Below are 27,743 nucleotides of genomic sequence, written 5' to 3' on the forward strand. Positions count from 1 at the left end.
TAATTCTGCAACATATTCATACAAAATATTTGTTTTATGCAGAGTCTGTCAGGTCATACATCATCGGTTGAAAGTGTGAAATTCAACGACAGTGAGGAATTGGTGGTTGCTGGTTCGCAGTCTGGCACAATGAAGATATATGATCTAGAAAAAGCAAAAGGTTAGTTAATTTTCAATTGACAATGTCGGTTGTCTCAATTGTCACCGCGTGGTGAAGTCTGTTTCTGTTGATTTTGTTGCAGGGATTTCTTTGTTGATCCCAGAGCCCAGGGAATGATTTTTTTTTACTGGGGACGCTGATGTAAATTTGAAAAGAAAGAAAGAAAGAAAAAAAGGGTTTTAATTCAAAATGGAGATCAAATTGGTCCCGGGAAATTTGAAAAGCAAAAAGAAAAAAAAAAAGGGTTTTCACTACTAAATGGAGATCAAATGGATCCGGAGAAATTTGAAAAGCAAAAAACAAGTAGCACTCCCAGGGCCATGGTTGATCCATGCATAATGGTACTGCTTCTGTTCCCTTTCTTGTTTTATTGAATGAAGATTAAAATGATGTAGTGTGAAATACTACAGAGAGTGCACATTTGAAATGGAGATATGACACTGCATCAAAGAGGAACAAGAACCCGTAGAATTTTATTATCAGAAAAATAAGTTAACAAAGCATTGCCTGATGATATACTTCTTTTTATACGCCCATCCTAGACGGGACGTATTATGGTATCACGCTCGGTGTCCGTCCGTCCGTCTGTCTGTTAACTTTTCCTTGTACACGCGATAACTTCAGTTTGACTTAACCTAGGCTCATATAATTTAGTGTGTATGATACTAGCATGGATCCCAGGAAGCCTATTGATTTTGAGGTCCAAAGGTCAAGGTCAAAGTGACATATTTTCATGTTACCCTTCTGCAGTCCTTGTAAATGCGATAACTTCAGTTTAACTTAACCTACAGTAGGCTCATATAATTTGGTGTGTATGATACTAGCATGGATCCCAGGAAACCTATTGATTTTAAGGTCAAAGGTCAAGGTCAAAGTAACGGGTTTTCACCTTCCCCTTCTGCAGTCCTTGTAAACAAGATAACTTCAGTTATACTTAATCTAGGCTCATATTATTTTGTATGTATGTAACTAGCATGTATTCTAGGAAGCCTATTGATTTTGAGGTCCAAAGGTCAATGTCACACTGACATGTTTTCATCTTACCTTTCTGAAGTCCTTGTAAATGCGATAACTTTAGTTTAAACTAATCTAGGTTCATATAATTTGGTGTGTATGATACATGTAGCATGAATCCCAGGAAGCCTATTGATTTTTAGGTCCAAAGGTCAAGGTCACAGTGACATATTTTCATCTTACCCTTCTGCAGTCCTTGTGAACGTGATAACTTCAGTTTGACTTAACCTAGGCTCATATAATTTAGTGTGTATGATACTAGCATGGATCCCAGGAAGCCTATTGATTTTGAGGTCCAAAGGTCAAGGTCAAAGTGACATATTTTCATGTTACCCTTCTGCAGTCCTTGTAAATGCGATAACTTCAGTTTAACTTAACCTAGGCTCATATAATTTGGTGTGTATGATACTAGCATGGATCCCAGGAAACCTATTGATTTTAAGGTCAAAGGTCAAGGTCAAAGTAACGGGTTTTCACCTTCCCCTTCTGCAGTCCTTGTAAACAAGATAACTTCAGTTATACTTAATCTAGGCTCATATTATTTTGTATGTATGTAACTAGCATGTATTCTAGGAAGCCTATTGATTTTGAGGTCCAAAGGTCAAGGTCACACTGACATGTTTTCATCTTACCTTTCTGAAGTCCTTGTAAATGCGATAACTTTAGTTTAAACTAATCTAGGTTCATATAATTTGGTGTGTATGATACATGTAGCATGAATCCCAGGAAGCCTATTGATTTTTAGGTCCAAAGGTCAAGGTCACAGTGACATATTTTCATCTTACCCTTCTGCAGTCCTTGTGAACGTGATTACTTCAGTTTATCTTTACCTAGGCTCAAATAATTTGGTGTGTATGATACTAGCATGGACCTCAGGAAGCCTATTGATTTTGAGGTCAAAAGATCAAAGGTCAAGGTCACACTGACATGTTTTCATCTTACCCTTCTGAAGTCCTTGTAACGCGATAACTTCAGCTTAACTTAACCAAGGCTTATATAATTTGGTGTGTATGATACTAGCATGGATCCCAGGAAGCCTTTTGATTTTGAGGTCAACAGGTCAAAGGTCAAGGTCACAGTGACATATTTTCATCTTATCCTTCTGAAGTCCTTGTTAACGCGATAACTTTAATTTAACTTAACCTAGGCTCATATAATTTGGTGTGTATGATACTAGCATAGATCCCAGCAATTCTATTGATTTTGAGGTCAGAAGGTCAAGGGTAAAGTCACCACCTTCCACTTTTCTTGCTTGTCCAATAACTCAATTTTCTGCGATACAGGCGGGCGTTTTATGTGCTCGCCTTAGCGACACTCTTGTAATTAAAGCTTCAAAAAGTTATTGGGCAAGTTTGACATGAAAAAGATGGGACGGGTCACACGTCAGATGATGGTATCTGACTTGAGCTTTATGTGAAAGTATGAATTTATATAGCTGTATGGCTTTTGAGAAGTGTGTATCATAATTTGTGAAATTTAAATGATTTCCTAAGTCTGGCATTTCTGTTTTTGTCAAAATGTTAGTGTTGAGAATTCGATTGATGAAATTACTCTATTTAAATTGATTGCTTATTAATTAGCTGATGGCTGCACACTTAAACTTCAAGTTTTGTATTGTTTTGATTTTTTTTTTTTCATTAGGTGTAAGAACATTGACTGGTCATAGAAATAGTATTAAATGCATAGACTTTCATCCATACGGCGAGTTTGTGGCGTCAGGTTCTATAGATACAAATGTCAAGGTGAGTTTCACTTTTATCATTCTTGTTTTGCTTGCCTTCATAGTTCCGTGGACTGGGGCAAAATGATGTTGCTTACATGTATTATTTATCTGAGAAAACAATAAAATGTAGGAATTATTTAGGCAAAATGTTAGATATTCATATATTTAGGGATGATGTCATTGTAAAGGTTATGTTATTAGGACCATTTCATGAAACAAACAGTGATTTTCACTAACTGTTGTTATAAGCCATTGAAATCCTTGTATCTGATTGGCTCAGAACAAATTCGCCAGTGAAAATCATTGACTATTTTTTTCATGAAACTCTCTCATGTACTATTTTTGGTTACCGGCCAGTCAAAATGTTGAAAAGTTGACTTGAAATGATTTTGCATGTTTGATCAACAAACTCATTCATCATTTAACATTTTTAATCAAGTCATAATGAGATCATTATGGCACCATAAGTTATCATATTACATGAGAGTTAAATGATCAAAAAGTCATGGTTTATTTCCAATTCGTCTGATGCCAATTCGTCCAATTGCCAACTCGTCTACCATCAGTTTGTCCATCCACCACATGGTCTATTTTCATTTAGTCTAATGCCATTCCGTCTAATTAATAACCAGTTGGTCAAATAGCCATTTAGTCCATATACCATTTGGTCTAATTGGACTAAGTATTAAATTGTGTAAAATGAATGAAAATGAAATGGATATCAGACCAACTGGTTATGATGGTCGTGGACGAAAAGGTGATCAGACGAAGTGATGATCGGACCAAATGGTTAATAGACCAAATGTTTGTTAGACGAAATGTTGATGGACAGAGTGGCATTAGACTAAATGAAAGTAGACCATGCGGTGAGTAGATGGGTTGGCAGAAGACAAATTGGCAATTTACCAGTCACTATATTGTCATAAAGTTTGTCCTTGTATGTTTCAGCAATGGAAGTGTATAAAGTATATGTTTGTTAGCATCAATGGGGTCAGATGGCTTACCATGTCAGAACACACTTTTGTTGAACTATGTTCGACCATATCATGGGAGCATCTCATGAAACAAATAATCTGCTTTGTGCTGATCATTTGTTATAAGCTACCAAAATTCTTACATCTGATTGGTCGAGAGTTAAATAGTCATTGAAATCATTGGTTTCATGAAATATTCTTTACGAACAATTATTTTCTGAGATACGTCCTTGATGCATTCATGATTTCTTTAATGGGTTTGTCTAAATTTTCTCCCCCTTGTTTGACCAGCTATGGGATGTGAGAAGAGGAGGATGTATCTATACGTACAAGGGTCATTCAGACCAGGTCAACATGATCAAGTTCAGTCCAGATGGAAAATGGCTTGTCACAGCAAGTGAAGATAAAACGATAAAGGTATGCATTGTCATGGAAACAGCAGATTAAGAAGAGTGTTAGCTCGGAAATGATTTTGATAACCTTAGATAGTGGAATTCAGGGTCTTTACAGATTGAGTGATGTTTTACATGAATGAATTCTCTACTTACTCACAACTTAAATGAATAGATCACATTAGATGTTATTAGTACTGAGTCGGTAAGATTTGAGATGTATCTTCCGTTATAATTCTACGATATCATCCTGTTGTTAGGCTGCCATATTTCAAATTGTTTTCTCTCCCTAAGATAGTGCTATAACTTTGCTCCACAATATCTCATTTGAATTTCTCAGACGTATATTTTTTTGTGTTTGGTTTCAGCTTTGGGACCTGACTATGGGTAAACTATTCCAAGAATTCAAGAACCATACAGGAGGTGTTACTGGTATAGAATTTCATCCCAATGAATTTCTCTTAGCCTCTGGCAGTGCAGACAGGTAAGTTCGATATCAGGACCCTTTTTCATAAAACATTTCATTGTGGATACAAATACTATTTCAGATATGCTTTTTGCCTGTCAAATAAATTACATTTATATGGTATATTTAGTCTTTGCTACTTAGAGCAATTTTTAATGATCTTGTGTGTAACGATTGAAATAAAACTTGTGCAGGGGTGAAAATAAAAATATTTGATGTAGGCCTACATGTATATTATATTCTCTTAGGTCCACATTAAAGCGATTTTCCCCAATTCGTATAAAAATTTAAATTCGTCGCAAGTAATATTGAAAGATGCAAAGGCAATTTCAAGAGAACGGTAATGGAACAGAACAATACATTACACCACTGCTGCATTGCTTGTCACATTATTATGTAATTTTTGTCTCACCTGCATAGCAGAGTGAGACTATAGGCGCCGCTTTTCCGACGGCGACGGCGACGGCGACGGCGGCGGCGGCGTCAACACCAAATCTTAACCTGAGGTTAAGTTTTTGAAATGACAGCATAACTTAGAAAGTATATGGACCTAGTTCATGAAACTTGGCCATAAGGTTAATCAAGTATTACTGAACATCCTGCCTGAGTTTCATGTCACATGACCAAGGTCAAAGGTCATTTAGGGTCAATGAACTTAGACCATGTTGGGGGAATCAACATCAAAATCTTAACCTAAGGTTAAGTTTTTGAAATGTCATCATAACTTAGAAAATATATGGACCTAGTTCATGAAACTTATACATAAGGTTAATCAAGTATCACTGAACATCCTGCATGAGTTTCACATCACATGACCAAGGTCAAAGGTCATTTAGGGTCAATGAACTTTGGCCGAATTGGGGGTATCTGTTGAATTACCATCATAACTTTGAAAGTTTATGGATCTGATTCATGAAACTTGGACATAATAGTAATCAAGTATTACTGAACATCCTGTGCAAGTTTCAGGTCACATGATCAAGGTCAAAGGTCATTTAGGGTCAATGAACTTTGGCCAAATTGGGGTATTTGTTGAATTACAGCCATAAATTTGAAAGTGTGTTGGTCTAGTTCATAAAACTTGGACATAATAGTAATCAAGTATCACTGAACATCCTGTGCGAGTTTCAGGTCACATGATCAAGGTCAAAGGTCATGTAAGGTCAAAGAACTTTGGCCACGTTGGGGGTATTTGTTGAATTGCCATCATATCTCTATAAGTGTATTGGTCTAGTTCATAAAACGTGGAAATAAGAGTAACCAAGTATCACTGAACATCTTGTGCGAGTTATAGTAGTTTTCAAAATCAGCACTGCTGCTATATTGAATCGCGTGATGCAGGTGAGACGGCCAGAGGCATTCCACTTGTTGTTTATATCCTGCACAGCGTGGGGAGGGGGTGGTATCATTCAAAGTTGCCCCATGAAATCAATGCCCTTCTCTATAATTCATTATTTCTCTCAACAGGACAGTTCAGTTCTGGGATTTAGAAACCTTTCAACTTGTCAGTTCAACCAGCGCAGGTGCAAGTGCTGTTAGGTAAGCTGGTAATAAGGATCAGTCTCCTTTGTTGTGTTGAATATTTTTTCTGAAGTGATTTAGTAAAATGTGAGCTGCATACAAGCCCATAAGTGAAAAAAAATCCACTTCAGTATTATCATCATATTGATTGATAATACAGTGTTGATTTAGGCACCGTACCATTAGTTGGAGCTGATTCTTTCGCACAGGAATCCCGCAAGCATCTTTTCATCACTAATTCTCAATATTATATACAAAACAATGTGGATTGTGGGGGAAAGATGGGATGAAAGATGCTTGGCAACTTGATTCCTTGGGGATTCCTGCTAAGGATTTTTTAAATAATAATAATAGCTGGATTTATAAAGCGCATTTTGCCAGAGGATACAAAGCGCTGCTATTATTACCCCGGCTTTAGCTCGAGCTACCATCACCGGCGCTCAGTGCATGCAAGAAATTACTCCTGGGTTGAGTGCAGCACAGTGTGGATAAATTTCTTGCTGAAGGAAAACACGCCATGGCTACGATTCGAACCCACGACTCTCTGTTTCAAATGCAAGAGTCAGAACCACTAGACCACGACGCACCCACAAGGTGCTTTTAGGTGCTTTATTGAACACACACCATCCAGCAATTGTACAAGTAAAGAAAATGTTAATTTTATTTCTCATTTATTGATTACACATTGAAATGATACCAAACATTTTGATCACCCATTTTGATCCTCGGCTCTCTCTCGTAGATGAGAAAAATGGCAATTCTATCATTTTTGACAACTTTAAAGTCAGACAGCATCAGCTTTCAGGGGGAGTAGAATATTTGCTGACCCCAGACCTTGTGAAAAGCATTTGAAAAGACTGTAACAGAGGCATCTTTGGGGGGTAAGCCAACTTGGGTGTACCAGCGAGAAGTTCTTCAGTCAAGCCTATCAGGCCAGGGAACAAGTGAGATAATGACTTTGCCATGAGGCAATTTCCAGTTGGCATTACATAACATCTAATGGTTGTAAATCTTATTATACTCTGGGTGATTTATATAAAAAAAGGTGTCAAATTCCTCATGAAAACACGCAATAATCTGCCTTTTAACTCTCCCACTTCAGAACAATATCATTCCATCCTGATGGTTCCTACCTATTCTGTGGCAGTCAAGACATGCTTCATGCATTTGGCTGGGAACCAATCAGATGCTTCGATACATTCTCCATGGGCTGGGGCAAGGTAGCAGACACCATCATTGCATCGACCCAGCTCATTGGTGCATCGTTCAATGCCACCAATGTGTCCGTCTATGTGGCAGATCTTTCGGTAAGTCGATGTTAAACCCGCCATTTTCAAGCGAGGTAGCTGAAGCAAGCAATCTTTCTGCAGTGAAGCCATTGAAATATCAGTCTGAATTTACAAATGTTTAATCTGTGTTTTTCCCTCCTTTTCATAGCTGTTTTGTAGCTCCTGTGAAAACCTGGCTTGAAAATTCCATGTAGATTTCTCAATGGCGATTGGTATATGAAACAGCTACAAAATTTCAACTTCTGTCCATTTTCCACAGCTTAGTTCGTTGTATATGAATATTTGACCAACTTCCTCTTATCATACAGAGAATGAGTACTACCGGTCTAGCCCAAGAGCCCCTGAGTCAACCCAGTAAGGCACCTTCTGCCAAAGAGGAGGTCCCATCTAAGCCTCTCACAGCTAGCGGAAGAAAGAACTTTGTCAGAGAAAGACCTCACACTACATCCAGCAAACAAAGGTCTGTTTCTTTACTATGTTTGGGATTTTTATATATTTTTTATTGCTTTTAGACCACATCACTGATGTTAAGCTGTTTGTTAAAATGGTTTATGAATGGTAATAGGGATCCTAATCAAGTGACCAGTCATTTATTTTGCATGAAGCTAACAGGAAAATATGATATGGTACTAATGACCAGTTCTAGATCAGTCATGGTCTTGAGATGAGGATGGTTAATCAAATAACAAGGATCCACTTCACTATCTTATAGAATATACAATACGCATAATTTATCTTGGGGATTACAATAGATTTCCGTTTTTTTTTACCTTGAATTCAGTCCAAATGCCCTCGGTGATCCCATGTGTGTTAGATCTGTTCCAAGGGTACCATATGTGTGTAATTCTTACTAAATGCCCTGGATATTGTGCATTACTGACTGTCAACCTCGATTGAGTACATTTTGAAGAAATGTTTACAAGTGCAATGAATGTCATGGGAAATGCACTTGTACAATGCCTCTTCGATTTATTATGCAGTTTCAATTTCACCTTTGCTTTCATAAATAATTTCTTATGTTTTGTATAGATATGTATTTTTTTTTAATCATGACTGTTTTGTTTATGTTTTGGCAAAAGATTAGATTATTTTTCCATTATTTTTTTGTTTGTTTACAATAGACAACCTGACATGAAGTCGGAACCTGAAAGGCAATCTCCCACACAAGATGAAGGTGGCGTTAAGGATGATGATGCAACAGACATCAAAGATCCAGACAGCTATGCAAAGATATTCAGCGGAAAATCGAGAGTTGGTAAGTCCAGTCGAGGAGGTTTGAACCATTAGAACATAAGCTGCACCATCATCACTTATGTGCTTACCTATTCAGGATGGCATGACCTTACGTATTTTGTCCAATAGCTAGCAGCAATGTGCTGAGTTTGATTGCATCACTTTCTTTTTTTCGATATGTAAAGAAATGCCTAAAGTCCTAAAGGAAGATGTTTATAATCATTAAAGGTCGTGTCCACCCCAGAAGAATGTTGAATAAATAGAGAAAAATCAAACGAGCAAAACACTTTCTTATTTTACATCCGATTTTGATGAAATTTTCAGTGTTATGCTTGTTGGATTTTTCTCTTTTTATTCAAATCAACTTTTTTGTTGGGGTGGACTTGTCCTTTAAATTGGCAACATTCGGCTCGAGTCACAGATTTCAGAACACCGTAAACCATCGAAGGGGATCATTTTTTTGTAAAGTCATCCTATGGAATTAGCCTATATTGAACTAAACATATTCCTTATCAATTTTCATTTATGTCGGTGAAACTTTTTGGAAAAAGCAGTTAATGAAAAAAATTATTCTGCAAAAATTTAGTTACGTTCAACTCGAGAGAACAGGTACTCTATTGCTAATATTGTTAAACTCAGCCAGGGATGGAGCAGTAATCTTGTGTTAAACCTAGTTTTTCAATTTTGATGAATTATTTGACACCACAGACCGATCACCGGAGAGAAGTGCACAACCCTTCCCTGCACCTTTAGACGTCCCTGGTGCGCAGGAGCCTCAACCTGTCAAACACCAACCCCAACCAACAGCAGCAGCAGTGGCGCCTGCCAGCAGAGCCCCTGCACCATCAGCCAATGATTGGCAACCAGCCCATGCAAATGCAGCCCCCACGAGAGTACCTGCTGCCACTAAGCCTGTACCAGCACAAGAGGTTTGAAGATTCTCACTTTTCACTAAAATCTCAGCTGAGAGCCAGAGCTGCCAAGTAGTACTGATTTTAAGTATTTAGTATAAATGAAAAATGAGAAGAATGCGGATGGTTGCATGCAAAATATTGATTTCTAAAGTCTCAATTTCATGTGTTATCCTGTGGTATATCTTTGAAAATACTGATTTCCTCACCAAAATGCTGATGTTCAGCTTTTAAATTACCGAAATGATCTTCAGGTTGGCAGCTCTGACTTAGAGCTCTTCTTCTTCTTCCAGTCTTCCTCTTTTCATTAGGGGTTTTTAGATTTCACAACTTTGCCCTCAACGACTCATCTCCTTATCCATTTGCAGTTCGGGTGATTTTCCAAATCAGTAGATCCTGCATCATGGATAAGAAGTATAAAGCTCCTGATTTACATAGTCTAATGGATTGCTTTCATTTGTGACCCTAGAATCATGGTATTAAAATACGGTATTAGGACTTGAAATATTGAGCAATTAAATTTGAATGTTGCCCCTGTGGTCTTCTTTTACAGGTTGCTCCTTCAAGCAAACCTGACCCTGCATCCACCATCATCCCTTCAGACAGAAACAAGCCAGCCAACTTAGATATGAACGCATTCCTACCGGTAAGCCACTCACCAACTGAATGCATTTTCACTGGAAAAGTTACAGCAATTCCATAGAGGGGAGACCTTTGAAGGACCTTTGAAAGACCAAAATTTGGCAAGGTCTTACAGCAGTCTCCAAGGTCACTGAAATTTATCATGTCTGTGGAATGGCTCAGAAAGACCCCTCAAAGAACTCAAAAAAGTGATTGGTACTTCTTGTCTTAACTGGGCTTAGACTAGTCTTATAGAGATCTTTCAACGGTCTTTCAGAGATCTTTTATGCTACAAGTGATCTTTCAGAATTCTTTCCGTGGACTTTGCCTGGTCTTTCAATGATCTCTCATGAGTCTTACAGTGATCTCCACAAAAATCTTGAGAGACTGCCAAAAGATCATGGAAAGACTAATAAGAACTTTGAAAGTTCATTGAAAGACCACTGAAAGACTGCTGAAAGACCATCAAAAGACCTTTTCAAAAAGTTTTGGAGATCATGGAGACCACGAAGACCATTGAAAGATCCATCAGGAATCGTGAAAGACCTCGAAGATCTTTGAAAGTTCATTGAAAGACCTTTGAAAGATCAAGCAAGTTTCATGGTCTTACAGCAGTCTTTCAGAGGTCTTGCTCTCTGTGGAATGGGGGTTTTACGTGTAGATGGGAATGCTTTCCTACTAATAAGATACTCAATGAATGAATACATTTTTGTTCAGGATGACATGAATTAGAATGCACTCCTAACAGATACTACATGTAGATGAGAATGCATTCCTACCAGGAAGATACTCATGGCATGAATGTATATTTGCTGGAAAATTACATAGATTTGAATGCATCTCTTCTCACGGATACTTACACTGAAATAAGAATGTATTCCTTCCAGTAAGCTAGTCAATGTATTTATGCGTACTTAATGGAAACTGACTGTGTAGATATTATAGTATATTTCTACTTTTACATAGATGAATAGGTTAGATTCATGCAGGACTGAATTACTTGCAAATATTAAAATACCAGACTATACACTTATTTTTCAAAAGCCAATGCCAATAGAGTATCTTTTATTAATGTAACATTAACACTAATTCACCATACCTTACCCTCATCTTAAGCAGCCTGCCAATGCAAACAAAGCACCTGATGTAAATGCACCATCGTCGAGGAAGCCGAGTGACACTGAGCGGATGGAGGGCCTGAAGAATGGGCACAAGTCTATGTGCCAAGTTCTTTCAAGTAGACATCGGAATCTAGACATCATACGAGCTATCTGGTCTGAAGGAGATACGAAGGTGAGAAAAATAGTCTCTTGATAGATAACTGTGGGTATGAACTGATAATGATGATTAGGAATAGGACGATGATGATGAGGAGGAGGAGGATTGTGATTATAATGATAGAGATGTTGATGGTGATGATGATGATGATGATGGTGATGATGATGATGATGATGGTGATGATGTTGATGATGATGATGAAGAGGGGGAGGAGGAGCAGAAGCGGGAGGAACAGCAGGGGGAGGATTGTGATAATGAGGAGGAGCATTGGGAAAAGGATTTGGGTGGTGATGATGAGGAGGATGAAAATAATGATGATGATTGTAATTTTTATTCCTTAATGGACCTATCAAAAAACTGCTTTTGCCCAATGTGTCTTGCCATTTCGAAATGAATTGAAATGAAAAATAGTGGTATATTTATAGACACAGTACTGAAAAATTTTCCCGCGAATATTAATGTCCTTCATTTTCATAAAATACATGTTTGTTTGCTCTGCCATTGGAATATTGTACTCCGCCAAGAGTCCATTATAATTTGTGTTTCATACTTTATTGTTTCAGACGTCTGTGCAGTCGGCTGTGAATATGAAAGACCAAGCAATACTCGTAGACATTCTAAATATTATGCTTCTTAAAAAGTAAGTTTCATTGCTTTGTAACAAGTTTATACAGTCTATACAGTTCATAAGCCTCCCCCTCTTTATTTATCTAGTATAACCTAAATGATGCATTTTGGAGATAACTTATAAACACATATTTTGTCTCTCTGATTTATTACTCGGCACAAAAATATTTCATGATTGCCTAGCCTGGTTTACAGCGATGTACGTGAACAACCTATACTTACAAGGGTAACTGGCTCATAAAATGCTAAAATTAATAGCTTTGATTACACATACAGCTGTAGGTAATAGTAATATTGACTAGTGTTAATTTCCAGGAGATACACATTGGTCCGTTTTCTGAAGTCGGGGTTAACTTAGACCAAGGTCTAACTCTGTGCTAAAATTATGGGAAGCCAAACGTTTCAAAATTTTGTTTACAGTGAATGCTTGTCATGTTTACTGTGCTCTTTACTAATTCTTGAATGGTGAAGACAACTGTCATACTTATCCTTCCCTGGCAGTTAATAATGTTTTGAGAGTCAAATGAGCTGATACATTGAACCTCTACTGTTATAGATTTATGTAACAACTGGCTTTCCATAGTTAAACCACAACTTAAAGCCAGAGTTTAAATTAAACCCGACTTCAGAATATGGGCCAATATGTTTCCCTCGTAATGACTCTGGGCAATATGAGACTACTTTGTAAAATATACATGGTATCTCCCTCACTGTCAGTCAATATTATATATAAATATTTAGATAACATTATATATATGGTGTAGATTGATTGATTGATTTTTGTCTCGCCCACCAGAGGTGAAGGCGAGACTTAGGGATCCAAATGTCGTCCGTCCGTCACAAACCTTATGACACATAACTCCATAACCGTAAGTCACTTTTCAACCAAACATGGTTGGTAGATTAACTTGGGAGACCTGTATGTTATGCTGCAGTCGCAGGTCACATGGTAATGTCAAAGGTTATTTCAGGTCAACGTTAAAGTTTACATGTAAGACTCTCCTATGACACCTAACTCCGCAACCGTAAGTCACTTTTCAACCAAACTTGGATGGTAGATGGACTTGGGGGACCTGCATGTAAGGCTTCAGTGGAGGTCACATGGTTAGGTCAAAGGTCATTTTCAGGTCAACGTTTCAGTCTACATGCAAGACTCTTAGGACACCTAACTCCGCAACCGTAAGTCACTTTTCAACCAAACTTGGATGGTAGATGTACTTAGGCAACCTGCATGTTATGCAGCAGTCTGAGGTCACATGGTTAGGTCAAAGGTCATTTTCAGGTCAACATTAAAGTTTACGTGCAAGACTCTTATGACAAGTGTTATTCCATCCCAGTCATTTCACAATGAAGTTTTGATACAATTCTGTTGCGTGCCCTCACAAATCACGATATTTCTGGTTATTTTCATAAGTGGGCGAGACACAAAATTGCTTTTGCCTTGTATTTTATTTCTACATTCAAGATAAATATGCAACATAACATGTACAAAGGTGATACATTTAAGTTTTACAAAACAATAATACAATAGCTATAATATAAGCAATGAAAAAATGAATATATACAAGATGCATAATTCATTTGAAAGAAAATATAGTTTAAAAGAATGCAGGAGACTGCCATCGTTAGCGATTAAGCTTGAAAATGATGGCGGATCAGAGGCCCTTTTCATAAAACTTGTTTTAATAACCAATTATCTATAACAGTTCAAAGCTACTGAAACCCTTCAATCTGATTGTTTGATAGTAAATTTGTTATAGAAATTTTTAAATTTTTTTATTATAAAAAGTCTTTATAAAACTGGACCCTGCATATTATTTGTGCTGAGAAAAATGCCAATAACGTCGTCTTTGTATTAGACTCAGCTTTTAAGAATTTGCTCTTTGAACTCTATGTCACAATGAGAAAGTTATTTTTTGTTTCACCTGTATAGCAGAAGTGACGTAGATCACTCAGTTCCGGTTGGCAATGGGTTACTCCTCATTCGCCTATCCCAAATATTTGTGATAAATTAAATCTCTGAGGTATATCACATTTTCTACTTCTAATAGATGCAAACAAGCATATATCCGTCCTTTTATTGGTTCATTTGTTCAGTACTTTGTATTCCTTTTAAAGAAACATGTCCATGTTGCCATCATCAATGCCAAGAAAATTTTCATTTAGGGCATGATTCCCCAAACCATTGGGTGGTATTGTAAACCCTCTTATGAGTATGACATCACACTTGTCGGTTTTTAATAGATACACATACATGTGGTTTTCATTGCAGGTCATTATGGAACTTAGATATGTGTGTTGTTACTCTACCAAGTCTCAAGGATCTCCTATCCAGCAAATATGAGAAGTAAGTTATCCCATCGACTTTTAATAGATGAGTATTCTTCGCCGGGAGGATTCAACTGAAGTACGCATTGATATTGGGTATATTGCCTAATAAAAATGGAGAAACGCCCGAGTCACATTAAGGGGCTTACACAATCGCTCTTGCGATCGTTTGCGATCATTTGGTCACAATATGTGTTGAACACAATCGCAACGGTTGTAAGTAGTCGCACCACCGATTGTAAAAGGATCTTTACACAAAGCTTTGTGATTGATCGCAAACCTGATTTTCTTGTTATCCATTCCATTTATCATTATGTGTAATTAAACACAAATTAATATATTATCATTTGTTATGTATTGTGACTCAGGGCCCTGGAGACAGAAATTTTTTGCATGAAAACACTAAGGTTGCAGAATATAATAGATTGTCTTCCCAACCCCCCCCCAAAAAAAAAAAAAGATTAAGAAAAACTTTCAGAGGCTACTTTATTGAACTCACCAGGCACCAGCCAAAGTTTACTATATATTGTATTACAGTTTACACTGAACCCTATGGGAATTTCAGGGACTTGTTTCTACCTTTCCAGTGCTCTTGGGGATTTTTATTTTGTTATTTTTTTCCGGAGGGGGGGGGGGGTCGCAAAATAGCCTGAAACCCTGTGCAAATTTTCCCTGGTTTATTGTGAAGAGCAGACAAATTGAATGTCTCTATATCCTTGGCCATAGCTGAAATACTTTAATGCCAGTTCATGAGCTCTTGTTTCTCTGTGACCTTGAATCATGGACCTCATGACTCCCGGGCCCCGTTGCATAAAAAAAGTTACCATTATTGTGACTTGGCCGTCCATTGGTAACTTGCATGAAATCATTGATTGTGATTGGCTACTGATCAGTGTTACCATGGTAGTTATCATTGAAGGGCAAAGTTATCATAATAGTATACAAATATACCAGGGGGCCGTTTCATAAAGCTGTTCGTAAGTTAAGAGCGACTTTAAGAACAACTGGTGATCCCTTCTTACGCGCTAAACCGTCGCCAATGAATATACCGTTTACCACAAGAAAGGATCACCAGTCGATCTTTAATTCGCTCTTAACTTACGAACAGCTTTATGAAACACCCGCCAGGATTTGAGTAAGTATAGCGGGATTATTCATCCGAGGTTGGACTGGCAAAAATAGTAATTTTGCCACTACAACCGAGGATAAATAATTCCCTTTATACTTTCGAAACGAAGGCCTGGTATATTTGTTTTATATCCTACTTTAATAAGTTAGAGCAATAGATCTTGACAATCTTGTTCTTGTTCTCGTAGTTCATCCTTTTTAATCTGAATCAAGATAACCCTGCTGTGCGCGCTGACTGACCTACTTTTCCTGAAGCCGCCATCATGATCTGTGACGTCAATGATGGAAAAGTGCACTATTCCATCATTGATGTCACGAAAAAGCAATTTTTCTTTAGTGGGCGTTTCATTTTCAACATCATCACAAAATAGTGAGAATATGTTTGGTCACATGATGCAATTTAAACCAATCAGCATACATGATTTAATTTATGTAGGATATAATGACTTTTATGCAACGGGGGGCCTGGCCAGGTAGGTGCTTTATGAAGCTGTCTGTAAGCTGTAAATGACTAAATGCGCAACTGGTGACCCTTTCTTTCTTGTGCTAAATATATCCCTATGTAGTTGACATAGCACCTAAGAACATGTTCCAGTCATGCGGAAAGTCTTACAATCAGCTTTATGAAACGCCCTCCTGAATCTGCTGGGAGTATGGGCCGTCCATATTGGAGCTACATTTAGCTTCAAAGTTTTATGAAAATCTATATATTAGTTCTTGAATGCATACACATATTTCAGTCACAAATGTCTTGTGGCGGAATGATACATGAGCAGATGGGAATCTCACTTTTCTCTCTTATTGTGAATGTTATCTAATGATTTTTAAATGCATTGGGATACATTCAAGTGGTTGTTCTCATTCTACGTTTTCTCTCTAGCTATGTCCACACATCTTGTGCCTGCCTGAAGCTGATCTTGAGGAACTTCACCGGTCTTATCAACCAGAATATCAAATGCCCACCGTCTGGTATAGACATCACCAGGGAAGAAAGGTGAGGGGGCCATTCCATGAAAGTCCTAGGCTATAGGAATCTAGCTTCATAATTCGGTGTAAGCTTTCCTGATACTTAGGAAGCTTCTGCCTTCCCCCCCCCCCCCCAAAGGATTCTGTCCCCCTCCTCTGTATTAAAGACCAGGGTCCCGTCTTACAAAGAGTTGCAATTTATATTCATACATTAATTGCTTTCTTGAAAAGTTGGGTGATTCTCTTTGTTTACAAAGAACATTGCGAAAATTTCCTGGAGAAAAAAATATGACACTGATGGATTTCCATACATTTGAGGTTGATCACATCAATCGTAATTCTTCGTTAATTGCTAAATGCCAATGACCATTCAAGATCATTTTTGTAGGTGCAGTTTGTTCCAAACACTGACCAGGAACCAATCAGAGTTGTTATTTTATATTTGAAATTCATCACAAACCGATATGAAATGGGGCACTGGTGAGAGAATCTCTCCATTTAAAATGTATTCATGAAGCCCTATTCAGCCAAAGTGGCTAGTCTTCTGAGGGGCCTTGACACTTGAGGACCTATGACAGGGATAGATCGATAAAGCTTGTCAGCACCAAGAAATAGTCATCTACTGACTGTTGCCATAGTAACAGTCGGAGGCCAGTGCTTCTTAGCCACTGATTGTCCTTGAACAAAATGTTGATGAACCAACCCCTAGGACAGTCATCAAGATTTAAAGTATTAAACTCATTGCATCAAACATTCCTCAGGGTTTAGATAGGTAAGGGAAGAGTAGAAAATAATGATTTAAGAAGACCAAACTCATGCACTTATTGGTACTGATATTGCCATTGGTCTACACCTGCTTTGACTACAATCTGTTTGGTCTCATCCCACATAGTCTACTCCTAGTTCATCTAGAACCAGTCTAACTATCTTGTCTAATTGCCAATTAGCACATTTACTATTTAGTCTATTTTCCAGCTACGCTATACTCATTCATATAATATCCACTTAGTCCAACACCGCATAGTCTATATGATTAGATGATCTGTTTATGATTGATTTTTTCATAAGACAAAGTGAAAAACAGTGTAGAAGAAGTGGAAATATCTCGGCATAACCTAAATGCAAATTAAAATAAGTGGATATTCGGCCGAGTGTAGTACTAGACCGGACAGCAATTAAACCAGTTTATCTCAATCTATGAAAGAACATTGCAGATTAAATGCCTTGCTTGAGGGTAGAAGTGCCATGCCGGGGAATTTAATGCAGGACATGTCTAATCAAGCACCCTAAATCACTCGACCACTGTACGTCATCTGCGCCCTTATTATGTCTCCCTCTATAGGTATAACAAGTGCAGTAAGTGTTACAACTACCTTATCGCCACACGGGGCTATGTGGAGGACAAGCAGCACGTCTCGGGCAAGTTGGGCAGCACATTCAGGGAACTCCACCTCCTACTAGCCCAACTAGAATAGGGACAGGGGCCTCCATCTTTCCTGACAAGTTTGTGTGTGTTTAATTGACAAACTAAGGTAGTCTTCGTCAATAGTAGCTCTGTCTTTAACTTGATCAGGGCCATGTTGCATAAGAGATACAAGTTTATGGCAAACCATGTACAAAAATGTCATTATTGATTGCTGATATTGATTGTATCTATTGATGTTACACCCGCCTGGAGGAGTTGGCAAAATCAAAGCCTTGGCAGATAGAAGAACGAACCTCTATATTGTTTTGATGATAAGATGCGTCTATCCCCTAATCATGTGGTTTAGGGGAGATTGCGAGGGTTGTGATACCCAAAGTCCTTTGGAAGCATATAGAGACGTATGCTTTTCATTCAAATACATGTTTCTTCTCTTCCACTTTCACAAAATATTGTTTTTCAATATGAATTATACAAAATCATCCTAAAAGAGGATAAATATATAACAGATTGCAATACAAAGTCCAGGTTATTATTATTATTATGCATTATTTACACCTTTCATTAATGTTGGACTGTATGGCAGAATGTGGAATCATAGGAAAAACTAATCCCAAAACAGATGTAAGGGTGTACATGTTTCACGCTTTAACCTGTGGACTACCAGGTATTCTTGAATAAATGAAAGTATCGCTTGGAACCGCTTAGCAATGGGTTAAGTAGGATACTGCTATCCTGCAACAATGATGGGAGAGTTTAAGCACTTCATCTTCATCACTCATCCTCCGTATCTAACCCAAAGAGATGGGAACACAACTGTGCATCACAGAGATACCAACCAGTTGATTGACGACATATATTAACACGTAGAGATCATATTGGTATCAATTTCCATGCAAACGATGAGAAGCTAGAAAGTCTTTGAATATTGTGTGCATGTTTGCACCTAAGCATGACCTTCGGTTACACTTATATCATTGAGAAAAAAAAGACCTCTATTTATCATGAAAATATGGGAGTGGGTTTCACTTACACTGATAAAATTGCTAGGGGTCAGTGAGATGCAAGGTTTATAGTTAGTAGAATTTAATGCTCCAATTGGCTCTACCATTTAAGCCGTCTATTGCAGCTCATTTGAGTCTATTAAACGTAGGTACCTTTTAAATGAAGAGAATGATTTATTACAACTTTAATTTATGATAACTTTGTGCCATGATGATATCTACCGTGGTAATGGGACTCGCCAACTAATCAAAATCAAGGGTGTCTGTGGGGTAGATAACATATTGGCTTTATTTCCATGATCATAAAGTGTTTATTAAATAAATGGAACCCAGAGCCGTGCGACACAAAGCTTTGTACTTGATCATACTGTTCATGTTAATGCTTGATTAAATAGATCATTATGTGTGATCACATGGACTAATCAACTTTATTATCAACTGTTATTAAAGCTTTGTGTTTGGGGCTGTAGGTCTAGATATTTCTGAAAGCATACAGAGATCATCTCCTATCGTAAAAGACTTTGCCATCTCTGGCTCCTTAAATGAAGATCTTGTTGTTTACAATGCTCATGCTGACTCGGCTCTGATTAAGATCTTGTACAGATTCAGAAAATCTTTAGGTTTAGCCTTAGGATAAACCTACTGCAATCAAGTCTTGTCGGGTCCCGGGGTTGTGGTGTAGTCGCTATAAAATTTTATGATTATTTGGCATTGGTTATAAAGATATTGTACAGATGCAGAAAATCTTTATGATTAGTATTACTCCACTCTAATTGTTATGTTGTTTTTGAAAGATTTAATAATGACTTGGTTTTGAATTAGATCTTGTAAAGATTTAAAAAAATCTAAGCATTTAGTATCAATATAAAAACTTTGAACTTTATTGAAAGAACGCCTTTTGGCCCCGTTGGAGCAAATAAAGGCTAAAACATATTACATGTATATAAAGGTTTAACAATAACATATTTACAATTATTATACAGGATATAACACATATACAGGTGCCATTAATTCATGGACAGTGATTTGCAAACGTAACAGCTGGCAGAAGGGAAAGTTTGTAAAAATTATATCACTGAGATGAAAAGTTATTCCTAAATGCGTACAGAATAATTGATACAAAAATAAAACAGAATTTTAATGTTTGAAATCCTAATTATAAGAAGTTGTTTCCTTTATGTAGCTATGTTAATCGTTTTCTTTTTTAAAATTAACAATCAGGACTTTTTTAATTAACCCCACCCGAAGTATAAATTATTCCTATCCGCCACGTGTTATTAATGCTCTAGCCTCTTGCAGCTGCTAGGTTGTTTTTTTTATTATGATCCAGAGCGAAGCGAATGATACTCTAACTTGCCAAGCAGCTGAGCTGAATTATGTATTCGCGAGACGCAATTTCCTGATGAATAAATAAGACCTCTTGAATAGTAAAAAATAACATCGCAATTGGACCATGAATACATATGACCTCTTGAATAGTTAACAATAACATCGCAATTGGACCAATGAAATGTCAATGATGTTTTGTTTCAAGCTTCAAATAGTCCTTCACTTGGCTGGAGATATATTTGGTGAAATTCATCTCAGGAGTCTGCTCGCCAGCCCTAACTTGCTTTACAAGTTCGTGTATCCCTCGATTGTGGATCGCAATCAACAAAAACATCCTGCTGCCAGGGTGTTGACAAGAGATTAACATAAATGCTCATGTTGACCTTGCTGTGATGAAGATCTTGTACAGATTCAAAAATCTTAAGCTTCATTAAAAAATATACTGGCAATCAGGACTTGCGCTCTGATTGAACCTCAAAAAATCATTTAAGAAGTTGTTTGTATCAGTCATACTGTGCTATCGATGCCCTTGTTGACGACAGTAAGATAGACTTTGTAGAGATTTAGCCAATTACTGCTTCAAGCTAGGACGAAAGTCCAATAAAATAAAATAAAATATGTTTTCTTTTGTATGTCATGTACTTGTGGGGCTTGCCCACCTGTTGTTTTCTTGGATGATATAACTTGGTTAACTTGGTTTGTATAATCATAACCATAACCATAACCATGGTTTAAGTATTAGAAAAATAACTGCATGACTGTTTAATGCTTAAAAGTAAGCAACCATAGGGACAGATGGCTTTAATCATCCCCTTAACACAGATAAATGCCATACCAATTAGCCGTCTATTGAAGCTCAATATCAATTGTGTATTCATAACTTAGAACTAGTTTACTGAAATTAGCATGTGTACAGGTTTGTCATTGAAAAATTTATTAAAATTTTCAATCACTCATATTCAAGCTAATGATGGACTCAAACTTTCTCATTTTACACCAAAAGTTTTAGGCACTTTTTCTTTTAAGTCCCAGTATTCGAACGGTGGACTAGTTATTAGTTGTTAAGATATATAGTAAAATTCATTTATGCCTGTATTATACGACAATAGAATTTAATAATTAAGACAAGTTTTTCTATCTAGTAAAGTGTAGGAAAAGAATTTCTTGAGTTGTATTAAAATTATGGTACTCTGTCAAAAGTCATATCGACGGCTTTGCTGCATATAGCATTTCATAGCGACCCTGCTAATCCCCCGTTATTTCAAAGGTGCAGACATGGAAGCTTTTGAAGGAAAAATAATGCAAAGCAGGATTCCTGTAAATGCTAAAGTTTCACACTAACCAAACCTCTGATGATATGACATTTGAAATGATAATGTGATAATGTTGATTGGTCAGGAGTGGGTTCCGTTGAAATGACTGTAGCTGCAGCTCAACAGAGACTTCAATGCCTTCTGATCGTACTACCCACCTTCTACTTAAAGCATGTACTTAAGTGAAATAAGAAATCATTCCTTTTCATGTATTAAAATCCCTCTTCAGCATTGATTGTAAAAGATTCCTGATAAAGTTATGTTAACTTTTCTTTTTATAGTAAGCGGCGTAGTCCATGTTTCATGGGATGAAGTGTGGCGGTTGTTTCTCTTGTCTCTCGAGTCCTGCCAGTTAGTAGTAGTAGTATAGTTTACATAATTGTACCAAATCAGACATGAGTGTATTAAATACACCAAGCAGTTGCAGTGAGCAACCGTCAATAATTTTGACAAGAAATTGTAATGAGAAGGGAAATAATCATAGTAAGTTCTGTCTGCGCTACTATGTCTGGCTTGTCTTATGCTACCCAAGCATAATGAAATATTGAAAACTTGAAATAACAAAAATAATTGTGGGGGGGGGGGGGGAATATACCAGTTCACACACACACACACACACACACACACACACCCTCTTACACCTTATAAGATATATTGATATATCAGACCGAAGGCTTCAAGTGATTTAGTTCACACTTTTGTCCCATGCTTAAATGACCCCAAACTAATATATAACAATTTCTGATTATTTCACTTGATTAACTGAAATCTCATATGTGAAACTGAATAAAGGGAAGCTTCATCAGATCTGACTTGCCAATTATTTATTTCTATCAATCTCTCGTTAATACATTGTAATTGTAATAATAACATGCAACTTTATATAGCGCAGTGTTTCTAAGAGCGCAGCACACTAGTCTGGCTTTTACACAGCTGCCCTGATCAAGCGCTAAATTACTCAAGGAATTCTTTCCTTGTGACCACTTTAGTTTTATGTTTATATTGAATACTTAACTTTGATATTGACAGGCTTTTCACACCGAAGTATGCTTCAGTTTTTTTTTTGAAGTATATATATCTTAACATGCCCTATGAGAGAGTGAGAAATATTTGAGATTGGTATCATTTTCTTTCCTTGCAATAGATGATTTGCACTACTTTGAACAAAATTAGGGGAAATTGAATATTGGTGTTAAAGCAAAGCTGGGCCTCAGTGTATAAGATACACTTAATTTAACTACTAGTAATCTAAAATGTGGCTAACTGGCATCAACCATGCCATCATCTTAATGTCTAAAATCAAAGGTTAATTAATTGTTACCATGTCATCAAAGATCTACCGTATATTGAGTAGGTTTATGCAAACTAAACTTTGTGAAATAATGAAATCTATGCCAGAAAGCCAGCATAAGGGAGATTTCCAATACAGATGAGCACATGCATGTATAGTGGGGGGGGGGGGGGGAACTACAGATAAATTTGCATGGGTCATTGTTATGAGCAATTGATCTGTGTACCCCTTTAATTTTACAAAGGGTCAGTGAGTCTACCTCCTAGGAGAATAATTATAATGTGATGTCTTTCCATTGTTAATGTTGATTGGATTGATCTTAACACTTAGTGAAGCAGGACCCCAAAGTTAAGTGGAGACATTGCTAGAAGAGTATGGACTTTGCGTTTGCCAAGTAGAATCTGCCTGAAATTTGTATAGAATCTTTTTTCATTTCGAGCATTCATATTCATAACTCGAGCTGTCTTGGTTGCAACACACTGCAATGATTAGGTATTCTGTTTATTACATTCATCATGAATTGACTCGCACCCCCTTGAGATTCATTGAATTTCATCTTACATACTTAAACATCATTCATTTCCATGATTTTTTTATTCCATTGTGTTTATTGCAAATACGAGGCAAATGATGCATGCACAAACTGCTTTGTTTGGTAAACGGGAACATTTAGTGACATAATTATTGACTTATTATTTGTATGTATGGTGTTTGTCTTCGGATACGTTTGCTGTGTTGTAGTGAATATATTTTCATCCGAGATTTTTAAGTATTCAAGCCACAGATTGAAATGACAATTATTTGCCTCAAATTTTTATTGAAAAGGGCTTTTGAAGAACAGTGAAAATTCAAAATTTGATTACTCTTGTACCTGCTTGTGTATAATATGTTAGTATGATGCTGCACTTAAAAAAGAAGAGTCTGTATGAAGTCAGATCTTATCTATAATTTGATTAAAAAATGGGTTTACCATTATTCATTACCAATATGATTTTGGTTATGTGTTAAAACTTCCATTTTTCTATCTATCTCTCTCCCCGTCCCTTCTACCTGTACTCTCTTGTCGCAATTCACTATCTGTCTGTCTGTCTGTTTGTTTATGCTCCTCTCTCTTTCTGAGTCCTCACCTGGTTTTTTGTCTCACCTGCATAGTAGAGTGAGACTATAGGCACCGCTTTTCCGACGGCGGCGGCGGCGTCAACACCAAATCTTAACCGAAGGTTAAGTTTTTGAAATGACAGCATGACTCAGAAAGTATACGGACCTAGTTCATGAAACTTGGCCATAAGGTTAATCAAGTATTACTGAACATCCTGCTTGAGTTTCATGTCACATGACCAAGGTCAAAGGTCATTTAGGGTCAATGAACTTAGACCATGTTGGGGGAATCAACATCAAAATCTTAACCTAAGGTTAAGTTTTTGAAATGTCATCATAACTTAGAAAATATATGGACCTAGTTCATGAAACTTGGACATAAGGTTAATCAAGTATCACTGAACATCCTGCAGGAGTTTCACGTCACATGACCAAAGTCAAAGGTCATTTAGGGTCAATGAACTTAGACCATGTTGGGGGAATCAACATCAAAATCTTAACCTAAGGTTAAGTTTTTGAAATGTCATCATAACTTAGAAAATATATGGACCTAGTTCATGAAACTTGGACATAAGGTTAATCAAGTATCACTGAACATCCTGCAGGAGTTTCACGTCACATGACCAAAGTCAAAGGTCAATGAACTTTGGCCATAATGGGGGTATCTGTTGAATTACCATCATAACTTTGCAAGTTTATGGATCTGACTCATGAAATTTGGACATAAGAGTAATCAAGTATCACTGAATATCTTGTGCGAGTTATAGTAGTTTTCAAAGTCAGCACTGCTGCTATATTGAATTGCGTGATGCAGGTGAGACCGCCAGAGGCATTCCACTTGTTTCCAGTCTGTCTCTCTTCCTGCTAAACTCTTTCTCTCTACCTTTTGCTCTGTCACTCTCTATCTCTCTCTGTCTTTATATTTACTCTCTCTCCCTTTTTTTTTTCTCTGTCCCCTCTCTCTTTTTATATATATATGTCTTTATATCTCCTCTCTTGCTCTCTCCCTCTCTCTTTCTTTCTGGCTTTATTTTCTCTCTGACCCCTCTTTATGTGTATCTATCTGTCAGTCACCCTATCAGTCTATCTCTCTTTACCTTTCTTTGTCTTTCCCTTTCTCACGAGTCTCTCCCATCCTCTTGTATGCTATCTCATAATGAAGGTTAATTTGTCTCTTATTTATAATGGAAACCATAGTTTCACTTATTGCAATGTTGCCATGGCAATTCACATTGATGTTACAGTTACAGTTGGTGATCATTGGGCCATTTTTGTCTCATCAGCATAGCAGTGTGAGACTATAGGGGCTGCTTTCCCGTTGGCGACGGCAGCGTCGTCAACATCAAATCTTAACCAAAGGTTAAGTTTTTGTCTCTTATTTATAATGTCATCATAACTGAGAAAGTATATGGGCCTAGTTCATGAAACTTGTTATCAAGTATTATTGAATATCCTGCCAGAGTTGGAGGTTACATGTCCTAGGTCAAAGGTCATTTAGGGTCAATGAACTTAGACCATGTTGGGGAATCAACATAAAATCTTAACCAAAGGTTAAGGTTTTGAAATGTCATCATTACTTAAAAATATATGGACCTACTTCATAAATATTTGACATAAGGGTAATCAAGTATTACTGAACATCCTGTGCGAGTTTCAGGTCACATGACCAAGGTCAAAGATCATTTAGGCTCAATAAACTTTTGCCATGTTGGGGATATTTGTTAATTTTCCATCATAACTTTGAGAGTTTATGGATCTGGTTCTTAAAACTTGGACATAAGAGTAATCAAGTATCACTGAACATTCTTTGTGAGTTTCAGGTCACATGACCTAGGTCAAAAGTCATTTAGTGTCAATGAACTTATATTATGTTTGGGGAATCAAAACAAAATCTTTTTAAACAAAAGTTTTTTAAATGTCATATCTCTAAATATATATGTATCTAGTTCATGAAACTTGGACATTAGTAATCAAGCATCAGTGAACATCCTGCGTGAGTTTCAGGTCACGTGACTAAGGTCAGTGAACTTTGACTGTGTTGGGGGTATTTGTTGAATTACCATTACCAAGTCTTCGGTCACATGATCAAGGTCAAATGTCATTTAGGGTCAATGAACATAGTATTCTACCATCATATGAAGGGTGTTTTTAAAAATGAATATTCTATAGTCGTTTTCAAAGTCAGCACTACTGCTGTATTAAATCGCGTAATGCAGGTGAGACTGCCAGAGGCGCTCCATTTGTTTCTAATTTTCATCCATATTTATCTTCTATTTATTTGTCCTTTTTATTCATTTCAATGATAACAGGGGTTGCACTTCTAAGATATGGCATCAAATATAAGACTGTTATTCACAATTGTACTAATTGTACTTAAAATTTGTGTTGTATTGTGGTAACCCGAGTGGCAAATGTAAAATAATGATTGGCAAAGGTGACTATGAAGTATATGGCTGTCTCTTTAAAAGCTACCTGCATGTAATGCCCATTTGTAATATCTCCACAGTGAGAAGTAAAAGGTTGATTACCTCTCTAACTCAGAAAGGCCACATGTCCACTATATACATTTTGTTTAGGTTTGATGTTTATACACAAGTCAACTTAAAGGTCAAGTCTACCACAGAAAATTGTTGATTTGAATCGATAGAGAAACATAATGCTGCAAATTTCATCGAAATCGGATGTAAAATAAGAAAGTTGTGACATTCTTAAGTTTCGCTTATTTTTCATAAAACAGTTCAATGCACAACTAAGCGATATGCAAATGAGAGTCGATGATGTCCATCACTCACTATTTCTTTTGTTTATTTATTGTTTGAATAATACAATATTTCAATTTTTACAGATTTGACAATAAGGACCAACTTAACTTAACCATAAACTGTTAAAATAATAATAGTAATTTCACATGTTCAGGGAGAAATAAAACTTTGTTTCACTTGACAAGGTGGAGAAAATTAGAATATTTCATATTTCATATAATAAAATACAATAGAAATAGTGAGTGGGTGTTTGTGAACAATGCTGTGCCCCTCCAATGCTTTGTCTCCTCCGGGTCACGGTCCGCCACTGTGGGTGACGTCATCAGTCTGCCAATTTGCATACCGACCAGGATGTGCATATAACTGTTTTCTGAAATTAAGCGAAACTTTAAAATGTCATAACTTACTTATTTTACATCCGATTTTGATGAAATTTTCAGTGTTCTGCTTGTTGGATTTTTCTCCTTTTTTTCAAATCAACTTTTTGTTGGGGTGGACTTGTCCTTTAAAGTTACGTGATGTCTTTTTATGGAGGTAGGGTCCTCTTTTTGAGAATGACATTTTGAAATGAAAAATTGAATCAATACTGTATTAATGGTTTAGAATATTTAGAATTACATTGAAATAATGAATTTGCATCTATAAAGTACTTTATGTGTACTGCCAACTCGCATGTTAATGATGAAATGTAATGGCATTAAAGGTTACTTGCAGTTGATCTTGTCTAAGTACTTCTGCAATGATTGTACACTACACGTTTAAAATTATTTTCTATGCCAATATCACAAGTGTTAGTTTGATAGTGGATATATACCATGTTTTTCTTCCAACTTTGTATCGTTTTTCTTTTGTTCTTTTTACTACAGGTTTTTTTATGACATAAGCCTGTGTG

At 36.8% G+C, this 27,743-nt stretch overlaps 1 protein-coding gene across 1 annotated transcript in view; it reads left to right on the plus strand.

Annotated features, from left to right (window-relative positions):
* Window positions 1-22,505, plus strand: part of LOC129254196 (katanin p80 WD40 repeat-containing subunit B1) — a 28,048-nt gene extending 5,543 nt beyond the window's left edge. The window contains exons 3-17 of the mRNA XM_054892652.2: window positions 43-160; window positions 2,816-2,916; window positions 4,163-4,288; window positions 4,632-4,747; window positions 6,197-6,268; window positions 7,353-7,557; window positions 7,848-7,999; window positions 8,661-8,794; window positions 9,481-9,701; window positions 10,237-10,329; window positions 11,424-11,597; window positions 12,146-12,222; window positions 14,482-14,556; window positions 16,546-16,659; window positions 17,974-22,505. Of these exons, the coding sequence (XP_054748627.2) occupies window positions 43-160; window positions 2,816-2,916; window positions 4,163-4,288; window positions 4,632-4,747; window positions 6,197-6,268; window positions 7,353-7,557; window positions 7,848-7,999; window positions 8,661-8,794; window positions 9,481-9,701; window positions 10,237-10,329; window positions 11,424-11,597; window positions 12,146-12,222; window positions 14,482-14,556; window positions 16,546-16,659; window positions 17,974-18,106 (1,911 nt within the window). The 3' untranslated portion in view covers window positions 18,107-22,505. The remainder of the gene's footprint in view (window positions 1-42; window positions 161-2,815; window positions 2,917-4,162; window positions 4,289-4,631; window positions 4,748-6,196; window positions 6,269-7,352; window positions 7,558-7,847; window positions 8,000-8,660; window positions 8,795-9,480; window positions 9,702-10,236; window positions 10,330-11,423; window positions 11,598-12,145; window positions 12,223-14,481; window positions 14,557-16,545; window positions 16,660-17,973) is intronic.
* The last annotated feature ends 5,238 nt before the right edge of the window (window positions 22,506-27,743 follow it).

The sequence above is a fragment of the Lytechinus pictus genome, chromosome 2 (genome assembly GCF_037042905.1).
Source record: "Lytechinus pictus isolate F3 Inbred chromosome 2, Lp3.0, whole genome shotgun sequence".
Taxonomy (NCBI): domain Eukaryota; kingdom Metazoa; phylum Echinodermata; class Echinoidea; order Temnopleuroida; family Toxopneustidae; genus Lytechinus; species Lytechinus pictus.